The sequence below is a fragment of the Bison bison genome, unplaced genomic scaffold (genome assembly GCF_000754665.1).
Source record: "Bison bison bison isolate TAMUID 2011002044 unplaced genomic scaffold, Bison_UMD1.0 scf7180017864461, whole genome shotgun sequence".
Lineage (NCBI taxonomy): Eukaryota > Metazoa > Chordata > Mammalia > Artiodactyla > Bovidae > Bison > Bison bison.
In genome coordinates this window covers 17,496,565-17,514,030 of record NW_011495023.1, presented here as the reverse complement: position 1 = coordinate 17,514,030, position 17,466 = coordinate 17,496,565, and the positions used below count along the sequence as shown (strand labels likewise).

At 53.6% G+C, this 17,466-nt stretch overlaps 1 protein-coding gene across 1 annotated transcript in view; it reads left to right on the top strand.

The window, feature by feature from the left end:
* KIAA1462 (KIAA1462 ortholog) overlaps positions 1-17,466 on the top strand; it is a 37,650-nt gene that overhangs the window by 11,425 nt on the left and 8,759 nt on the right. Inside the window, exons 2-3 of the mRNA XM_010860024.1 lie at positions 3,156-3,497; positions 15,489-17,465. Coding sequence (XP_010858326.1) covers positions 3,214-3,497; positions 15,489-17,465 — 2,261 coding nt within the window. The 5' untranslated portion in view covers positions 3,156-3,213. The remainder of the gene's footprint in view (positions 1-3,155; positions 3,498-15,488; position 17,466) is intronic.

Sequence of the window (17,466 nt, the reverse complement as noted above, 5' to 3'; positions counted from 1 at the left end):
ACAGCCAGGGCTGGTGTCAGCACCACCTGGGGATGAAAGGGCTCATGCCAAGCCCGTGCTGTTTTAACTCGAGTGGCCCTTGAACAACTTGGGTTTGATTTGCGCGGGGCCAGATTCTTTTCAGTAAGCACCTGCTTACAGGGTATGAGCCAGCCTGGCCAAGGTTTGGTTGAACCTGTGGCCGAGGAACCTCAGATATGCATACAGAGGGACCCCGTATACAGAGGCCTGACTGAAAAGTTTACCCTCAGATTTATGATGACCCGGGTGTCAGTGCCACAAGGGCCCATCATACACACACACCTTTCCAAGTTGTGAAATACCATGTTCTAATAATTTACACTTAGGTCCAATTTTGTTGTGTGCTTCTCTGAACAGCAGCCCTTTGGGTGGTGGGTGGGGGGTGGCCTCGAATACCTTTGTTTTGCAAGGCTGCTGCCTCAGGGCTGGGCGGGGACTTTGAAAGGACTCCCCTCCTCCTCAGGTCCTTGGCATGACCTCCTGGTGGCCGTGGGACTGATGTGTTAGAGATGCGCTGGTCCATCCATGGTAGGGAAGGATATTACAGGAAGGATGCTGAATACAAAAAGGACTGGATGGTCCATGAGGCTGTTGAGAAGTCTGTCTGCTGGGAGCGACGATGTTTGACATGGGGCTGGAAATGAAGTAGAAGCCAGGCTCTGAGCTAGGGTCCACAAGGTGGCGGGTGTCAGCTTAAGGAAGGAGTCCTCTGGGGATTGGGGGCACCCCTCATCTGGGTCATGGGGCTTGTGCTGTGGGTCATCCCCTCTCGTGGGGCCTGCACCCCAAGTGCTGAAGCTGGTGTGCTTCATCCTCCTGCCCCCCACAGGCTGCTGGCTTCCACGAGACCAAGTTAAAAGAGTCCCCCTACATCAATATACATTTGACCTCAGACCTGTAGGGTCAAGGACAGTTCTTACGAGTTTGTACGAAAGATATTCATGGCTGGGCCTGATCTGTTGTACTGTTTAAGGGTTTGCAAAGTGTACTTACCTTGCAGACAGAGGCAGCATGGACCAGCTCGCCTATCCCCAGGAGGACAGTGACCCTCTGGCGTTTTTCTGGAAGGTCATTGCTTCTTACCACCCTCATAGTGGATTCTGTCATTGATGCTGGCCTGCTCCTCTGTGTAATGGGTGGCCAGCTAGGGTGCTATGAACTTAGCTTTGCTTTTAAAGAGCCTGATGTAGTAACAGAAAGGAGCTGAGTGTCCTCAGACCTGAACTCTGACCATGGTGCCAACTGTATGTGTGACACTGAGTCTGGGAACCCACAGTCTCACCTGCAGGATTCTGTTGCCGTGTCATTTCTTTCCCCCGGGACGATTGTACCCTGAATCTATTTTAAATGTTAATTCCCCATCTCATACACATGTGCACGTGCAGTTTATTCAGTGAGCTCCTAATCATTCTTCAAAACCTAGCTCAAACATCACTTTCTCCCACTGTGCCTTCATTTGACAGTGATTTATTGAGCACGTACTATGTGCCGGATGCTGGGGGCGTAGCATTGAACAAAGCAGAGCTTGCCTCGATGTTCCCGCAGATGTCTCGATGTTTCCACAAACACATCCTGGGTTTGTGATGGGGTCCCTGTCCTCTGCAGGCCCAGCCTGGGGATCAGAACAGTGGACTCAGAACAAATGCTCGCCCTTCTGGTCCTGCCATTTCTCTGTCTGTCTTGTGCCAGCCCCTAGAAGACGTGGAGCTGGAGCGCAGCACTGGGACTAGCCGAGGTGCTGCGGAGATACTTCTCCTACTACAGTCCCTGCAGGAGCGTGTGGATTTTCCATAACGTGGGGACCTGATGGAGAACCACAGGCTTCCAGAGCCTGATCCTTCCTGCCCTCTCCATGCCGGCAGCAACTTGGCTGCTGCTGGAGCCCAGTGTGTGCCGAGGACCGGCACAGTCAGCAGGATCCTGTGATGAGCCCCGGGGAGAGGCCCCACTGGCAGGAAGCACAGGGGCCCCCCTTTCACCTGCACGCGGGGGCAGGCATTTCCTGGCTATTGTTTGCAGGGGCTGCCGCTGCTGATAGTTGCTATTTCCGTCCAGCAGCCAAGAGGGGCTGGAGCAGCCGTGTTCTTCCAGGCCCGCCTCTCCTGTGCTGCTCACCCAGGCCCGCCTCGTGGCCCCTGGGGAGGCAGTGGCAGGACTGACCAAACTGCCTACCACCCCGTTAGCAACAGGAGGTCTTGGGAGAGGAGATGCTCCCTTGTGAAAATAAACGCAGCAGCCCCACCTCTGCGCACACAGGCGCTTTTATGTAGGTTCCCTGTTCACTTTCATTCTTGGCTGGCACCATTGTCTTAGGACCGAGTGTTTTTGAATCGTTGCTGCTGTTGAATTCATGCACCCTGGCAGGACTCGGATGTGGACACCCTGGGCTCAGAGATGCAGACTGTCTCCCCAAGATAAACTGGAGAGAAATCTGATTCTTCAGAGTTCCGTATGGGAAGAAGTTTGGAATTGTGTAGTGCACGGGCTGTGTAGGCTTGGTTAGCATTTCTCATTATGAGCTGAAAGACTTAAGATCTATTTTCGGTGGCTCATTACCCACCCAGATTGCTTCCTCCGAAGTGCATCATAACCCTGGGTTGATTAAAGATCTTGCCTTGCTCTTTTGGACCAAAAGGTGTGTCTGCGAGATGAAAGCAGGGAAGATAATAAGATGGAGCTGGCCGCTGGGGGTTTCTCTTTTTAGCAGCGTGGAATAGTAATTGCGGCTTCCGAGTCTCTTTATTTTTACCTTTCTCCTGTGTGTGTTGTCTTTAGAGGTCTGGGGTGGGGGACACTGGTCGTCATTCCGTGGCTTAAATGCTGTTCTGGACTCTCCTGCAAGTGGTGGCCATCTGGGGAGGGGTCCCCAGAGTCAGTGCCCCATCCTGGCTCTGTGGAATCCAAGATCAAATGCTCCCTCTCTGGTCCAGAAGGGACCATCTCACCCAACCACGGGAAGGCAGCCCTCCTGCCTCCACCCTCTGTCTGAGTGAGATGAAGAAGCCCCCTCCTCTTCTCTTTCTCTGCAGGCACCATGACCAGGGTGCCATATGGTCAGGGTCTGGGAGGGAGGAGGTACAGGAGCCCTGAGGGCATTGTCCACAGCTCACAAGACACTCTCCTTATCCCCACAGCGTGGGCCCTGCCACCACGACGGTCCCAGCGGTGGTGCTTTGATGCGGCCAGAGCACTATGTACAGTGTCGAAGACCTGCTGATTTCCCACGGCTACAAGCTGTCGAGGAAGCTGCCAGCCCCGCACGAGGATGATGGCGAGCGGCGCCAACCTGCAAGGACCACGGTGCCCGCGGGCCCCGGCCTGCTGAACGGTTGCGATGATGGCCCCGCCGCCCTCCCCCGGGGCAAGGCCTCTCCGGGGACGGGCCTCCTGAGTGACCCTGAGAGCCGCCGCCTCGGGCCACGGGGCCACCGGGAGTGCCCCAGCACTGCTGCCGCTGCCAGGATTTCTGAGGCCGGGTAAGCTCCACCAGGACCCTCCAGCTTCCTTGGCCCGGGGGTCTGGTAGCAGGTATACGCGTGCATCCTGGCCACCGCCTCTGTGTGGCCAGGGCCTGGGAGGGAGGGGAACTGAGTGGCAAGGCTGCATCTTCCCTGGAGCATCTGGGATGCTCTGTGGCACCCAGTGCAGGGTCGGGTGTGTGAAGCCTTCAGCACACAGTGACGAGTGAGCGGATTCTCTCCTGCCAACGCAGCATTTTAATCCTCAGCCTCCTTATTCCCTCATAGTCTCATCCTGTCTCCTCAGCCAGGAATCATTTAAAAACTCTAGAAAGGCCAGTTCGTGTCAGGCACACACTCCAAGCACATCCAGGCTCCTTGTTGACATGTTCCAATACCTGACAGAGTTGAAACACCTGTACGTACCTGAAATACAGATGCGTTCCAATATCTTGTACATTACAGCATTGCGAGATGCCTGTGGTCCCCTCCACTTGGGCAAAAGCAAATCCTCTCTTCTCTCATATTCATGTCATTCCACTGGCCTCTAACCCGCCTTTTCCCAACACTCATGGGCCCTGAGGTGAGCATCTCACCTCAATACAGCTGCATCTGTGGGTGTTTTTTTACAACTGAAAAAGAGGGTGGACTGGCCGGGGGATGGGGACGGAGGTAAATAGGAGGGAATCTGGGCAGCTCACTACAAACCCTGCAGCCCGCAGCCAGCAGTTTTAACCTGGAGGAACGTTTGTCATCGCTTCCTAAAGCTGTGTTTGTCTTTAATGCTACGTGGACACTAGGCTTAGGCAGGAGGGTGGCCTCTGTCTACAAGTGGAAGCAGAGGCCTGTGTTTAAGGCAACAAACCAACACGCAAACAGGACAGTGAGTCAAGTCCAAAGGGGTTGAATGGCCTCTTATGGTTTCAAGTCACCCGTCTGTCCACAGGGAGAATCTTTCTTGTTGGTTGACAGACTTCAGGCAAAAAGGGGAGGGGTCTTGCTTTTCCAAGTCAGAGCAGTCAACCCCTTGGTCATGGAGTACTCCCCAAGGGGAGGGCGCCTCTTCATGCCCCATGGAGCAGACACAGGTTTGCATTACTACCCAGACCCACCTCTTCAGGGAGGGCTAGTGTTGTCAGCGATGGGGCAGGTTCAGGAGGGATGGAGAAGGACTCGAAGCTGCTTCTGTTTAACCGTGTCCTTCAGAACTTGCAGTTGTGTCTACTGTTGCCTGGGGCCCTGGTCTTGGCAGCCATAGTCCCTGAAAAGCCTGCCCACCATGGACTTTGGAAGAGGGGGCTTGTGGGTGCATGGGCCGAGGGTCAGGACAGCCTTCGCTTCTACCACACAAATGCTGGGTGTTACTCTGCCTCCTGGGCTTCTGGTTCTCTGCAGAGTGTACCTGTACCTCCCACCCTGGATTTCGGGGCGCCGAGGTTGCACCCCACCCCCCAGCCCCATGTGTCCCACAGAGCTCACTCCAGTGTTGCACACACGGGGTGCTCAGGATAAGCCCCGAGATTTAGTTCATCCTTCCGGCCTCATGACAGCCATCGAGGAGCCGAAGGCTCAGTTTCTAATGAGGTGAAAAGATGGTGGTCATGTTATCCCCATGAATGTGCCATATGTGGGGTCCTCTCAGTCCGGAAGGGCTGAATCAGAGATCAGGGTTGGGTCCTGGGTGGTGGGGGAAACAGAATCCCCTTTAGGATTCTCTGAGGGCAGTGAGACCCCCGCCCCATCCACAGCCTGCCCAGGACTCCCCAGGCCCCTGTAATCATGGGGCCTGAGCACTGCAAGGCCCTATAGCCCAGCCTCTGTCCAACCCTCGGGTGCCTTTGCTCCTGTCTTGAATGAGGGGCTCAGCTGGTTTGAGAGCGTCGCTGGCACGGCTTTGTCGGTCCATAGAGTTCTGACAGATCCGACCATTCCCTCCCAGTTCTGAGGTCGGCTGGTTAACTTGGGAGGTGTTGAGCTTTGGGGTTGAAGGTTGTCTTGTAGGGTAGAGAGAGACAGTGCACACATGTTGGCAAAGACCCATGCCAACGCCCAGCACCTCAGAAACCTGCTGCTTGGCTTCCTGGGTTGAAATGAAAAGACATTTTCTTTTTCAGTGACCATTAGAGAGCTGGAAACAAGAGGCAAATGGAAAGGTAGGCAGGAGGAGAGTTATTTTTCCCTTTCAGGAGAAATGTGCTCTGAGGGGAAATAAATAGGAAATAAATAGTTAAGGCTTCAACCTGTGAAGCCAAATTCTCTGGCTCCTGGGAATTCTGAATCTGGATGGATCAGTGGTGCTTGGCCACATCCCAGCCTTCAGTCACTGGTCCTCACAGTGACCCCACTGGCCTGGCCTCCGGGTCTGGTCGGGGAGGGGTCAGGCGATGGGGCCCAGGAGGTGCTACCCAACTCCTGGGCATCAGGGTGACCTGAAGGCATCATGAGGACTCCCCACCTGCGGTTTCTCGTGAGGTCCTGCACTGTGTCCCTCAGCACCCCGTGGACCTCCCGGCGGTGGCTTGGAAGGCCACAGGGGCCAGAAGGGGACTGGGCTGTTTTATTTTATTCTGGCAGGCTGGCAGAGAGGCAGGCACGTTAGCAATGTCATTATAGCCAAGAGCGCGGAGCCCAGGGAATGTCAGTGACTCTGTAAGGGCCACTCACTCAGTGCTTCCATGGAGGGAAGCCAGGCTCTGGCTCCAGAGACAGTGGACCTGGCCGCACCCTCGCTGGCGGGGCCGTCCCCGGGCTGGACCACCCTCACTTCCTCATCCTCTCCCGCTGCTCGCAGGTGGGGGATCAGCTCCCCAGCACGGCTGCGCCCCTTCCTGTCTAGGGAGCTGCACAAGGACCACATCTGTGCTCCCAGACCAGAGCCGGGCAGTGATGCCAGGCCACACGGGTGGGGGCACCATCGCTGTCATCTGGGGCGTGGCTGGAACTTCAGGATTCCTGAGGGAGGAGGATGATAAGACTGATAAGTACCATCGCCTTAGAGTTTCTCACGTATGAGCTGGTTGTATCAGGAAAATGCTTAAGGAAAATAAAAGCGGGGACACATAGCAGCTTGCTCCTGTGAAACTTGTAAAGCACTGTTATCAGGCATTCTGTTTCCTTACTGTGTTCCCTTTCAAATGTTATAATTGAAGGAAGCTGTAAAATAACGTAACATAGCAGAGGTTTGAATCTGAACCTTGTAGCATAATACGCTGTTCTCTGGTTACCCAAGAAATCCCAGCTGAAGTTTGTGCTAGTTAACCGTGAGACTCGCTTGTAATTATCTGCTGTCATCAGCACAGTCGTGACTGATTAGAGACTCCGCAGTCTGGGAGGGTCTCTGATGTGGGATCTGGGGAGGCTTCCATCTGCTCAGTGAACATCGTTTTAGGTGGTGCTACTGGACTCAGTAAACAGTTCCTTTTTGGAGGCTTTTTAAGCTTCTCTCAAATCCCATCTTGCTTATAATGGCTTTCCTAAAAAGGGATGTCTCGAGTTTAACATCTGGTTCCATGTATCTCTTTCTCTGTACAGAATGACACTTCCACAAACATCACTGGTCTTGTTTCATCTCCTTGCTTCATTTCCTAAGTGTTAGGCCTTGTTAATTTGACCTCTTCACCGAGCAAAGTAAGAGTTGTGTGAGCTGGTGTCTCAGCCGCACACGTGAGGATTCGGACCTTCTGTTTCCCCACTGCCTTGTTGTAAACTCTTCTCCTGGGGCACTTTGTTCTTGTTCGTCGGCAGTGTAAGCTTCCAGAAGCCTGGACGCTGGTCCTCTCTGCACACATTCCCGTGTTGCCCTTCTGTCACCGTGTTTTCCCAAGAAGAAGCAGGTTGGACTGTTTGAACATGAGATTTCAGGAAGAACACTGTGAACGGGTGTTTCAAAATTACCAGGAAGACTTCAGAGAAAACAGTGATGGGAGGGTGGGGCGCTTCCAGAATTAGTGGGAAGACAGAAGTGCAGCCTGGAGCTCCATTTGTCTAAGAGCCACGTTACCACCAAGAGGAGACTTGGTGATGAGTTTCTTCTTTAACTAGAGAACTAGTTTAATTAACAAGCTAAGAAACGCCCATATATATCCATAAGTGCGTTAGTCGCTCAGCTGTGTCCAACTCTTTGCAACGCCATGGACTGTAGCTCGCCAGGATCCTCTGTCCATGGAATTCTCTAGTAAGGAATACTGGAGTGGGTAGCCATTCCCTTCTCCAGGGGACCTTCCCAATCCATGAATTAAAACCAGGTCTCCTGTATTGCAGGCAGATTCTTTTCCCACATGGATATGGGAAGCCCGTATCCATAAGGATATATACTTATTACAGAGAAAATAGGAAACTCCTGGAGTAATCTGCCTTACTTACTGGTTTACTGGGTCCCAGCTTGCTCTTCTTGCTTTGTTTGAATAAACTAAACACTGGATGACTGGACATCATGGTTATGGATCCTCCCTTAGAGACCGGCCGGAGGGGCAGGATCTTGTTATGACAGTCAGGACATCGTGGCTTCCTGGTATTGTGAAGGCCCATTGATCACAGCTGAGGAGGGGACAATCTCAGTCTAAAATAAGCCTGCGCAAAGACAAACGCTCACTCTTTCTCTCTTTCCTGCGTGGCCCTCACCCTCTTCCTTGGACGATGTGAGGCAAGAGCTTTGAAATGGATCCTACTCCACTGAGGATTGATATTAATTGGGTTCAGATAGTACTAATAGCTGAAAACAAGGGATTAGTATATTAGACTCTCTGCCAATCATGTAACATGTATTATCTCATGAATCTCTCGCAACACACTTGAGGAGGAAGACGTTAGGAACACCCACTCGATAGCAACGAGGAGTCTGAGGCCAGAGGGGGTGAAGCGTGTTGCTGAGGATACTGGTGACAAAGCCAGGTCCCCCTCGTCAAGATGCACACACACTCCTGGCAGGTTGGCCACCCTGCTCTCTGGTGGCATCATCGTGGGTGGTCCCGTAGGCCCTGGGCAGCTGCCCTGTGGTTCACAGCCCTGTTGCCGGTGGGCAGCATCTCTGGGGACTGGCTGCAAGTTTCCCGGTAGCCTGACCACAGGCACCATCTTCTCATCCCACTCTTCTCTGTTTTGAGCCCTTTCTCCCTGAAGCCTGGAAACCCATCAGAAGGCGCCAGATCACCTGGAGTAAGTGTGGGGGCAGCTGCCCAGTCACTGGGGATGGGGGGTGGGCTCCACATCTGGGAGGGGAGGGGGGCTCTCATGGATCCCAGAACTACAGCTCTGGGCAGTGATTTATAGAAAGCAGGTAATGACCCCAAACACCCCTCCCTCCTGGGGTAGGGCCTCTGACTTAGGTCTTTGCTGCTGCTGCTGCTGCTGCTGCTAAGTCGCTTCAGTCGTGTCCGACTCTGTGCGACCCCATGGACGGCAGCCCACCAGGCTCCCCCATCCTTGGGATTCTCCAGGCAAGAACACTGGAGTGGGTTGCCAAACCTCAAAGCATCAAAAGGCTCTTGAAGTCCTACCCCAGCCGATGATGTGGAAAGCCGCCGGCCCCCACAGGAGGAATCTGTGTCCACTTCCAGCAACGTCTGATTTCATGGTTGTGCAGCAGAGCAGGCTGGCCCCTGGCACCATCACCTCCCCAGGAGGCTGCCCATTCTGAACCCATCTCTGTAGAACTGGACTCAGGCTCGGTTATTCAGACCCCCACATGGGGGACCAGACTCAGAGCCTTCCGTCTCCAGTGTCAGCAGGCAGGTTTCCCAGGTGGATCTGCTTGGTCACCTGTGTGCAGTGAGTGCTCTAGACTGTCTTGCTACCCTACCCCCACCCCCCATATGCTAAAGTTAGCATCATTCATCAGTCCGGTCATTCATAATGCTTCCTATTTCCATTGTTCAGTGTGTGTATTTAAAAAAAGATAATCAAACAGTAACCTCCTGAAATAGTCTCCTTGCTCCTTGATCTCAGCTGGAATCATTTGCACTTACTTAGCATGACATAGCGGCTTCCCTCAAGGCTCAGATGGTAAGAATCCGCCTGCAATGCAGGAGACCTGGGTTCGATCCCTGGGTTGGGGAGATCCCCTGGAGAAGGGAACGGCTACCCACTCCAGTATTCTGGCCTGGAGAATTCCATGGACAGAGGAGCCTGGTGGGCTACAGTCCATGGAGTGGCAAAGAGTCAGACAGGACTGAGCGACTTTCACTTTCACTTTTCACTTCATCAGGACACTGTGAAAAGCAGGCCTAACGGTTTGCTAGTCATGTGGCCCAGCAGCTGTGTGTCTCCTAGTTATATCTATGCCAGTGCAACTAGCAATTCTTGTTCAAATTGAACTTGGCTGCATAGTGATCTTCATGCAATATGTTCCCAGACCAGCTTTATCCTTTCTGATGGATTTTAATTTGTGCTATCCTCTTAACCTCTGTCATGATCTCCTCTTGACCTTATAGCTCCCTTTTCCAAAATTAGTCTATTACTCTGAGTCAGAGGGCCATTCACCCAGTTGTAATATGTTGAATATACCACAATTGGCTGAAAAGTAAAGTTTCAGGCTTCCAAGCCAGAGAGTGTTAAGAGCAAGTTCTGTAGCATGAGATGGCTGACCCCACCCCAGAAACACCTAACACTGGACTGATAACTCCGAGTCACTCGAAAGAGATGCCCTAGTGCCCCTGCCAATCCAGAAGTAGAGAGCTTCTCCTTTAAGGGGTGGGGGTTTCTTTAAGTGAGACTTGCTACATTTATGCTCAGACTCCACCCACCTGGAGGAGGGTGTGGCTTCTAAAGGACGTGGCCCTGTTTCAAGGTGATGATGGGTGGTGCTGGCAGCTGCTAGATTGGCGGCCCTGCTGATGGGAAGAAGTCACTGGACCGGAAACCTCTTCAGTGGGGCCTTCTCCCTCCACCCTGATCTTTACAGGGAAGACGAGACTCCAGAGGCCCCCTGGGGACCCACTTCAGGATTTTGTTGGTGGAGGAAGGAGGGTGTCTCCCCTGACCCATGGGGCAGCGGGCACCCAGCTGCGCTGTGTCGTGCCCGGGTGACACTGCCTGTGCTGTGTCAATTCCATGGTCTAGGGACCATGGAAGGGATAGTCCTGCCACGGGTGGAACCATGGTTAAAAGTCATGGCGTTGCTGCCCTTCTAAGTAGGCTTTCCTTTCTAAAAGGATGGTGGGATTTTCTGTTGCCATGGCAAATGTCATGTGAACAGACAGGTCTCATGTTTTTCATCACCAGCTTTTATACCTTCAGCAAATAGATATGCCTTTTTTCCAGTAGACATGTTGTTTGCCCCATGTTCCTGTTTCAGAGGTTTTCTAAACACCCTGTATCAGTGGTTTTGTCATCAACATGACACTGCTGATAGATCAGGGAGCTGCTCGCAAGTGTAGCTTCTGTCTTCTCTCTGACCTCTTCTCCCAGGAATTCTGCACAAAGACCCTGCTTGTCTCCCTAACCTCACTGACACTATGTATTTGGGCTCACACACTCCACTTGGCTTCCTTATCTTTTTCCCACCCTGTTTGAATGTGTTCAGCATGTTTTTGTGGAATGTCCCATTGTTAATGTTTGTGAATGTAAATTTGGGGCTTCCCTGGTGGCTCAGACTGTAAAGAATCTGCCTGCAATGCAAGAGACCCAGGTTCAATCCTTGGGTGGGGAAGATCCCCTGGAGGAGGGCATAGCAACCCGCTCCAGTATTCTTGCCTGGAGAATCCCATGGACAGAGGAACCTGGCAGGCTACAGTTCACAGGGTCAAAAAAGAGTCGGATATGACTGAATGACTAACAAACTAGGTGCACTCTAGATGTTGGTGAACTAATCACTTTATAGTTTTCTGTGTCATGTATACTTGTTAAAATAGGTTATTTAAAGTTCTCCAAGTGGCCCTGTGTTTTCCTTAAACTGGGATTTTGGTGTATGGTGCAAATGGAAAAAAAAAGTTTAGCCCAGAATGCTTGGCCATCTTGATTAATTACACATGGCAACTTGGATGAAGTTAAGGTGATGTCGCAATTTTCAGCAGGAAGGAAACTGACCCCCTTCCTGGTGCAGGTAGCTGCAGCCTGTTTGTGTGCTTGTCCTGTTTCTGTCGTCCTTTGTTAGTCTCCAGTTGTGCTCGTGGCCCAAACGTGGGAAGACCGCACCTTGGGATTTCAGCCCCTCTTGGTATTTAACAGATCATGCATTTACAGGGAAACTGGAATGTCTGTTGACCAAGTGAGCAAAAGCCAGACAGCAAGGTCTCTTCCGTGAAGCCAGGGGCCGCAAACGTTCAGGGGTCTGAAAGGAGCCAGTCAGTAGGTGTGGAGGGTGAAGCCCACTCACCGTCAGCTATAGACCAGGCGAGAAAGGAGATTCCCACTCTGGGCATCGACCACACACTCCGGGTGGTTTGTTTTACTCTCTTAATTAGCTTTGCAATGATTGTAGCATCTTATGAAGCCTCACTTTTGAGTCTTGCCCTTGGACTTGGCACAGAGTCTAAGACCCTGAAACCAGTAGATACACCATGGTTCACTGTCAGTATCAGACTCGGGACAGGCAGCCAGAGGGTGTCCCTAAGGACAGGAACATTAGCTTCTGAGCTCTGGATGCCCTGTGCTGGCTCAGCTGAGGGTGAGGGTGGGGGCGATGCACGCGGAGGCCAGTGAGGCAGCTTCCACAGGGACCAGTCCTCATAGAACCCAACCCGAGGAAGGCTCTGTCAGTCCTCAAAACCTAAATGCCCCCAAACACCCTGTGATGACGACAAAGGCAACAAAGAACTTGACCTTCAGCTGTGGGCAGGGTTAAGACAGCTTGCGCTGTGTGTGTGCAGTAAATGCAGAAGCAGTTAGGCGGTTCTGGCAAACGCTTTACCTCCAATCCATTTCAGGCATTTTCTGCTTTTTCAATCCATGACTCAGCTTTACTAAGTGGCTGCTGAAGTTACTGGGGGGCAGGGGGCGGGATGCAGGATGTGAGAAGCTGCCTTCACTTTTTAAGGCAAAGAAATGAATTCCAAAATAAAAATGACAGTATTTTAATACTGTCATTAATAATAATAACTTTTTACCATTTGTTTACCATCTAGCTCCTGTAGAACAGCCCTTCTTTCTGCCTGTGTGTTGCAGGGGTTGGGGTGGGCGTCCCATCTTCAGCCCATAGCCCACAGTGCCTTGTCCCCAGGCCATCACCTTCTGTGGCTGCAGGGGCTGGGCATCCTCCCTGTTTTCTGTACCATCCTGTCAACTGGAAAGTGGACTGTGGCATAGAAATCATTCCAAACCACAAAGTGTGGTCTAATGGCACCTAAGTGCATAAAACAGTAATCCTCACTAGTAATCACAGAAATGCAAATGGAGACCAATGGGAGATTGCTTTCATTTCTCTAGTGCAGAAACAAATGAGCCCTGATGATCAGATGCGGGCACATCCAGCAGGACCAGCTCTGCTCCAACCTGCGGGCAGATCGCACAGCAGGGAGAACCTGATCCCCTGACCTGCTGATGCCTTCTCTCAGGATTGATTCTTCAGAGGCTGAGACACGATTAGTGATGGCGAATAGCATTTCTCCTAAGTGTTTTAGAACTAAGAGACACAGATATCCACGTCTTCCTGGTGGCTCAGTGGTAAAAAAAGAATCCACCTCCCAATGCAGGAGGCGTGGGTTTGAACTCTGGTCCAGGAAGATTCCCAAGAGAAGGAAACGGCAACCCACACTAGTATTCCTGCCTGGGAAGTCCCATGGACAGAGGAGCCTGGTGGGCTACAGTCCTTAGGGTTGCAAAAGAGTCGGACACGACTTAGCAACTGAACAACAAGAGCACGGATGTCCAACAGCAGGGTGACGGTTAAATAAAGCATGACTCATGAGAGACTGTTCTCCCACTGAAACTGTGCAGCTGAGGAATCTGTCATTATGCTGGTAGAAGTAGAACGCGGTGGCTGATGGGCTTTATGGTCACCTTCGTTGGGTTTGAACTCTTCTCCCACCACTTACAAGCTGTGTGACTTGAGAGAGTCGTTGAACCTCTCTGCGCCTATTTCCTCCTACCTCAGAGGGGTGCTGGCGGAGCTTGGAGGAGTTAGGAGGGCACTTAGTGAGGATCTGGAGGGCTGTCACCGCTGTGTGAGCGTCAGCTGGCATTTGTGACACAGTTGTTGGGAAACATTCACGTAAAGCCAGATCCCAGTAGAGTGACACTAAGGCCGTTTGAAAAGCCCACGTTGTCAGACAAACACTAGAAGCTGTGAATCACAGTGAGTACCTCTGGGTAGAAGGACTGCCAGTGACTTTTGATTTCTACTCTTTCCTGTATTTTTCCAAATTTTCAGCAATAAATTACATATTACTTTTATTTTTATTTATTTACTTATTTTTAACGGAAGGATAATTGCTTTATGCATTGATAGGTGGCAGAAAATGACAGAATGCATATTTCTTCTATAATGTGAAAAGCAAGTAGCACTGTTAGCTGCTTGAAACCTTTTCTGGTTTCAAGAAAAGTTGAACCCTTTCTGGATTAGCCCGTGGCCAATCGAGCTCATGGAGTGCCCCAGGCTTCCCTCTGCCCAGTGGGTTTTCTGGGTTACAGCCCTAGTCTCTGCTCCCTGTGGTCAGCAGCTTAACATTTCTGCACAGTGTGCCAGGGTTCTTCAGGCTGTTTCTTTGGCTCCATTACAAGGGTGATTCTCAACTCAGGGTGTGTGTTAGAGTCATTCAAGGAGGTACCAGGCTCCTGGCTAGACAGATTAAATCCCCCATCTGGGGTGGGAGGGACCTGGGTCGTAGTATTATTTAATGGCTCACAAGGAAATTTCAATGCACAGTCAGGCGGTGGGCGGCAGCCTGGGGTCGGCAATCCTCGGCTGTTGCCGGTGCTGCCCTTCCTTGCCTGGCAGAGAGCTCTGCCCACGAGCAAGACCCCACTTCCTCTGTCAGTCTCAAAAGTCAGTCCGAGCGGTGTTTCCCCCATCGCCCTGAAGAAAAGATGCCCCTGACAGCTTGCTTAAAATAGACGTGTTAGCCTCTCAGTCGTGTCCAACTCTTTGCGACCCCATAAACTGTAGCCCACCAGGCTCTACTGTCCTTGGAATTCTCCAGGCAAGAATGCTGGAGTGGGTTGCCATTTCCTCCTCTAGGGGACCTTCCCGACCCAGCGATCAAACCCGGGTCTCCCGCGTGGCAGGCGGATTCTTTACCATCTGAGCCACCAGGGAAACACCCAGACCCTAACCCAGACCTACTGAATCAGAGCTTTGGGGGCAGGGACTTGGTAATGTGTGTAGTTAATGAGCCCCCTGGGTGGCTCCCACCATCACAGTGGTGTGGAAACTCTGCTCTGCTAGAGCCAAGGGGCCGTCCCAGTCACACGCTGGGAAGAGCTGGGGTCCCACCTGCCTCTCCACCTGCCCCTGAGACTCTGACAGGTCAGAGCCGGGGTACTGCCTAGGCGTCGGGAGGGGCGGGGTCCCCGGATGGCTGTGCAGCCGTGCTTGATGCCTGCCGGCTGTGATGTCCTCAGGGGTCGCTGGGATCAGCAGTAGCCACAGCACCCGGGACCTGTTAGAAGCGCCCTTTACAGAGTCCCCCCAGGCCTCAGAGTCAGCATCAGGGGTGGGATTCCTGCACCTGCTGGAAGCAGGTACCCAGACTTGCTCCCAGAAAGCAAGGTCTTCCGTTCTGAGCTGGGGGTGGTGGACCCCAGAGGCCCAGGATCACACTTGCGAAGCCCTGCTCTGGGCTCACCCATGTCTCTTGGGCATTTCAGGTGCCACTCAGGTACAAGTCTAGTCCTAATGCTCTTGTGGGCAGCATGTCGCTGCCACTCTTAAGTCCGTGATGGCAAAACATGTGGCTGCCTTCCAGCTGTAATTCCTGGGCCATGGTTTCTTTCAAGTGAATGAGTACCGTGGTTGGAAATATGTCTTTCAAAGCTTCTGACCTAAGTTTGACTCAGAACACCGTCCCATAGGCAGAGAGGTGCGCGCTGCTCCCGTGGGCTTCCTCCAGGTGTAACCTGTGGCCCTCTGTCTCGCAGGTTCTACCATCAGCCGGTGCTCGCGTGGTCCTCGCAGCCCCTGACCGGCCGCAGCCACGCCTACTGGAGGAGAAGAGAGCAGGAGGCCCGGGAGGACCCAGGGGGCCGAGGCCCGGTCCCCAGCCTGCCCGCGCATCCGAGGGAGGGTCCCTGGGAAGTTGGAGGAAGGTCTGAGCACGTGATGAAGAAGGCTGTTTGGGAAGACGAATTGGGAATGGCGGGTCCCGCCAGATGGCAGGACGTCAGCGTTAGAAGCTGGAACCAGCCCCCGAGACTAGGCAGGCAGACTGCAGACGGGGTTGGCGAGAAGTTGTTTCAGGACCTGTACCCGTTCATGCTTGGGGAGCACGGGCTGACCTCCCAGAGCAAAGGGAAGTCCCAATCACTGCCTCGAGTCCTTTCCCCTGAGAGCCTGAGTTGCATGGAGGTCCCCATCCCTTTGAGCGATGGCCATTTACCAGGTGTCCCTAAAGTGCCACTTCAGCCTCCAAATTGTGCTTCCAATTTGGAATCCACCAGGAACCCCAAGAAGGCTGGCACCTCAGCCCCCTTGCCCCAGCCCAGGTTTGGGAGACCCCTCAAGCCCCCGTCTTATGGCTCCCAGCCACACTCCAAGGCCGGAGCAGAAAATGGCAGCTACACAGACAGCCGGCAGCTGGACCCGGGTGCTGCCCACTCAGCCAGGACGAACAGTGCCAGGCAGGACCTCTACGGGCCTGACCCCGGCCTGGAGCCCCCAGTGTACGTGCCCCCACCCTCGTACAAGTCACCACCGCAGCCCGCCGCACACCCCTGCCCCGAGGAGGCAGTGTCCAGGCATGAGGGCAGAGGCCGCCGTGTACCGCAGCATCCAATGGAGAGGCCTGCTGCTGGCGGTCAGCCTCTTTCTGGCTCCCGGGGAGCTGGGAGTGAGTGGGGGGCCAGCCCATGCTCTCCTGTTGGTGTCCCCCCACAGCCCCACCACACCACGGCTTACGACGGCTCCATCCTGATAATTCCCTTCGACGACCCACGGATACGACACATTAAACTACCCCGACCCCATGGATTCTGGGAAGATGTGAAGCTGGATGGTGCGGTCCCTGCCCCTGACCCAAGAAGCCTGCAGCAGGAGGGGGCCGTGTGGGGCCCATCAGGGAAGGAGAGGGGTCCTGCCCCTGCTGATCCCAGCCCCTCGTGGCTGTGGGGCCAGCCCCCCAGGAATGGAGAAAACGGCAGCTCTCCTGACCAAAGAGACCCCTGCATTGTCACACAGAGAAAGCAGCCTGATGTGAGCGGCAGCCCACAGGAATATCCAGAAAGCCTGGTGTCCTCCCCGAGCCCCCAGGGCGAGAGTTCATGCGAGATGCAGACCCAGCTCAGAAAGTTCGAGGCAGGGCTGCAGCCCAAGAGAAGCTCAAAGAAAAAAACGAGCGAGACGATCTTTTGTTTGGTTTCCATCCCGGTGAAATCAGAGTCCCAGCTGCCAGGTACGGACACGAACAACAATGACCTGAAGCAGAGCGCGGCGTTACAGGAGCAGAGTGTGCTCAGCTTGTCCTCCACCGACCTGGAGCTCCAGGCGCTCACGGGCAGCATGGCCACGAGGACAGAGCTGCCAAGACCAGACCCAGGGGGCCCGGGACGGGGCCGGCAAGCAGACGACCTCAGATTTCCCAGCCCTGCAAAGCACCGCGCGCTCGCATGGCCTGGCCCATGGCCTGGGCACCACTTCCGAGACCAGCAAACACAAACCAGCTTCGCTCACGAACCTCAGAGCCTGCAGCCCCTCCCAGGGGAGAGGCCAGGGGGCTCCCCCGACCCCGTGCTGCCTCCAAGGTGTTTGGACCCTGCACCCTTCGAGGTTCAGATGCACATGGCGTTGGCATCCAGTGACCCGAACCAGAGGCCCGGGGCTCATTCCCCGAAAAGTCAAGGGTCCCTCAGCCCATCCAGCAACAGCGCCTTCTCCGGGTCTTCCTGGCCCCGGAACCAGGGC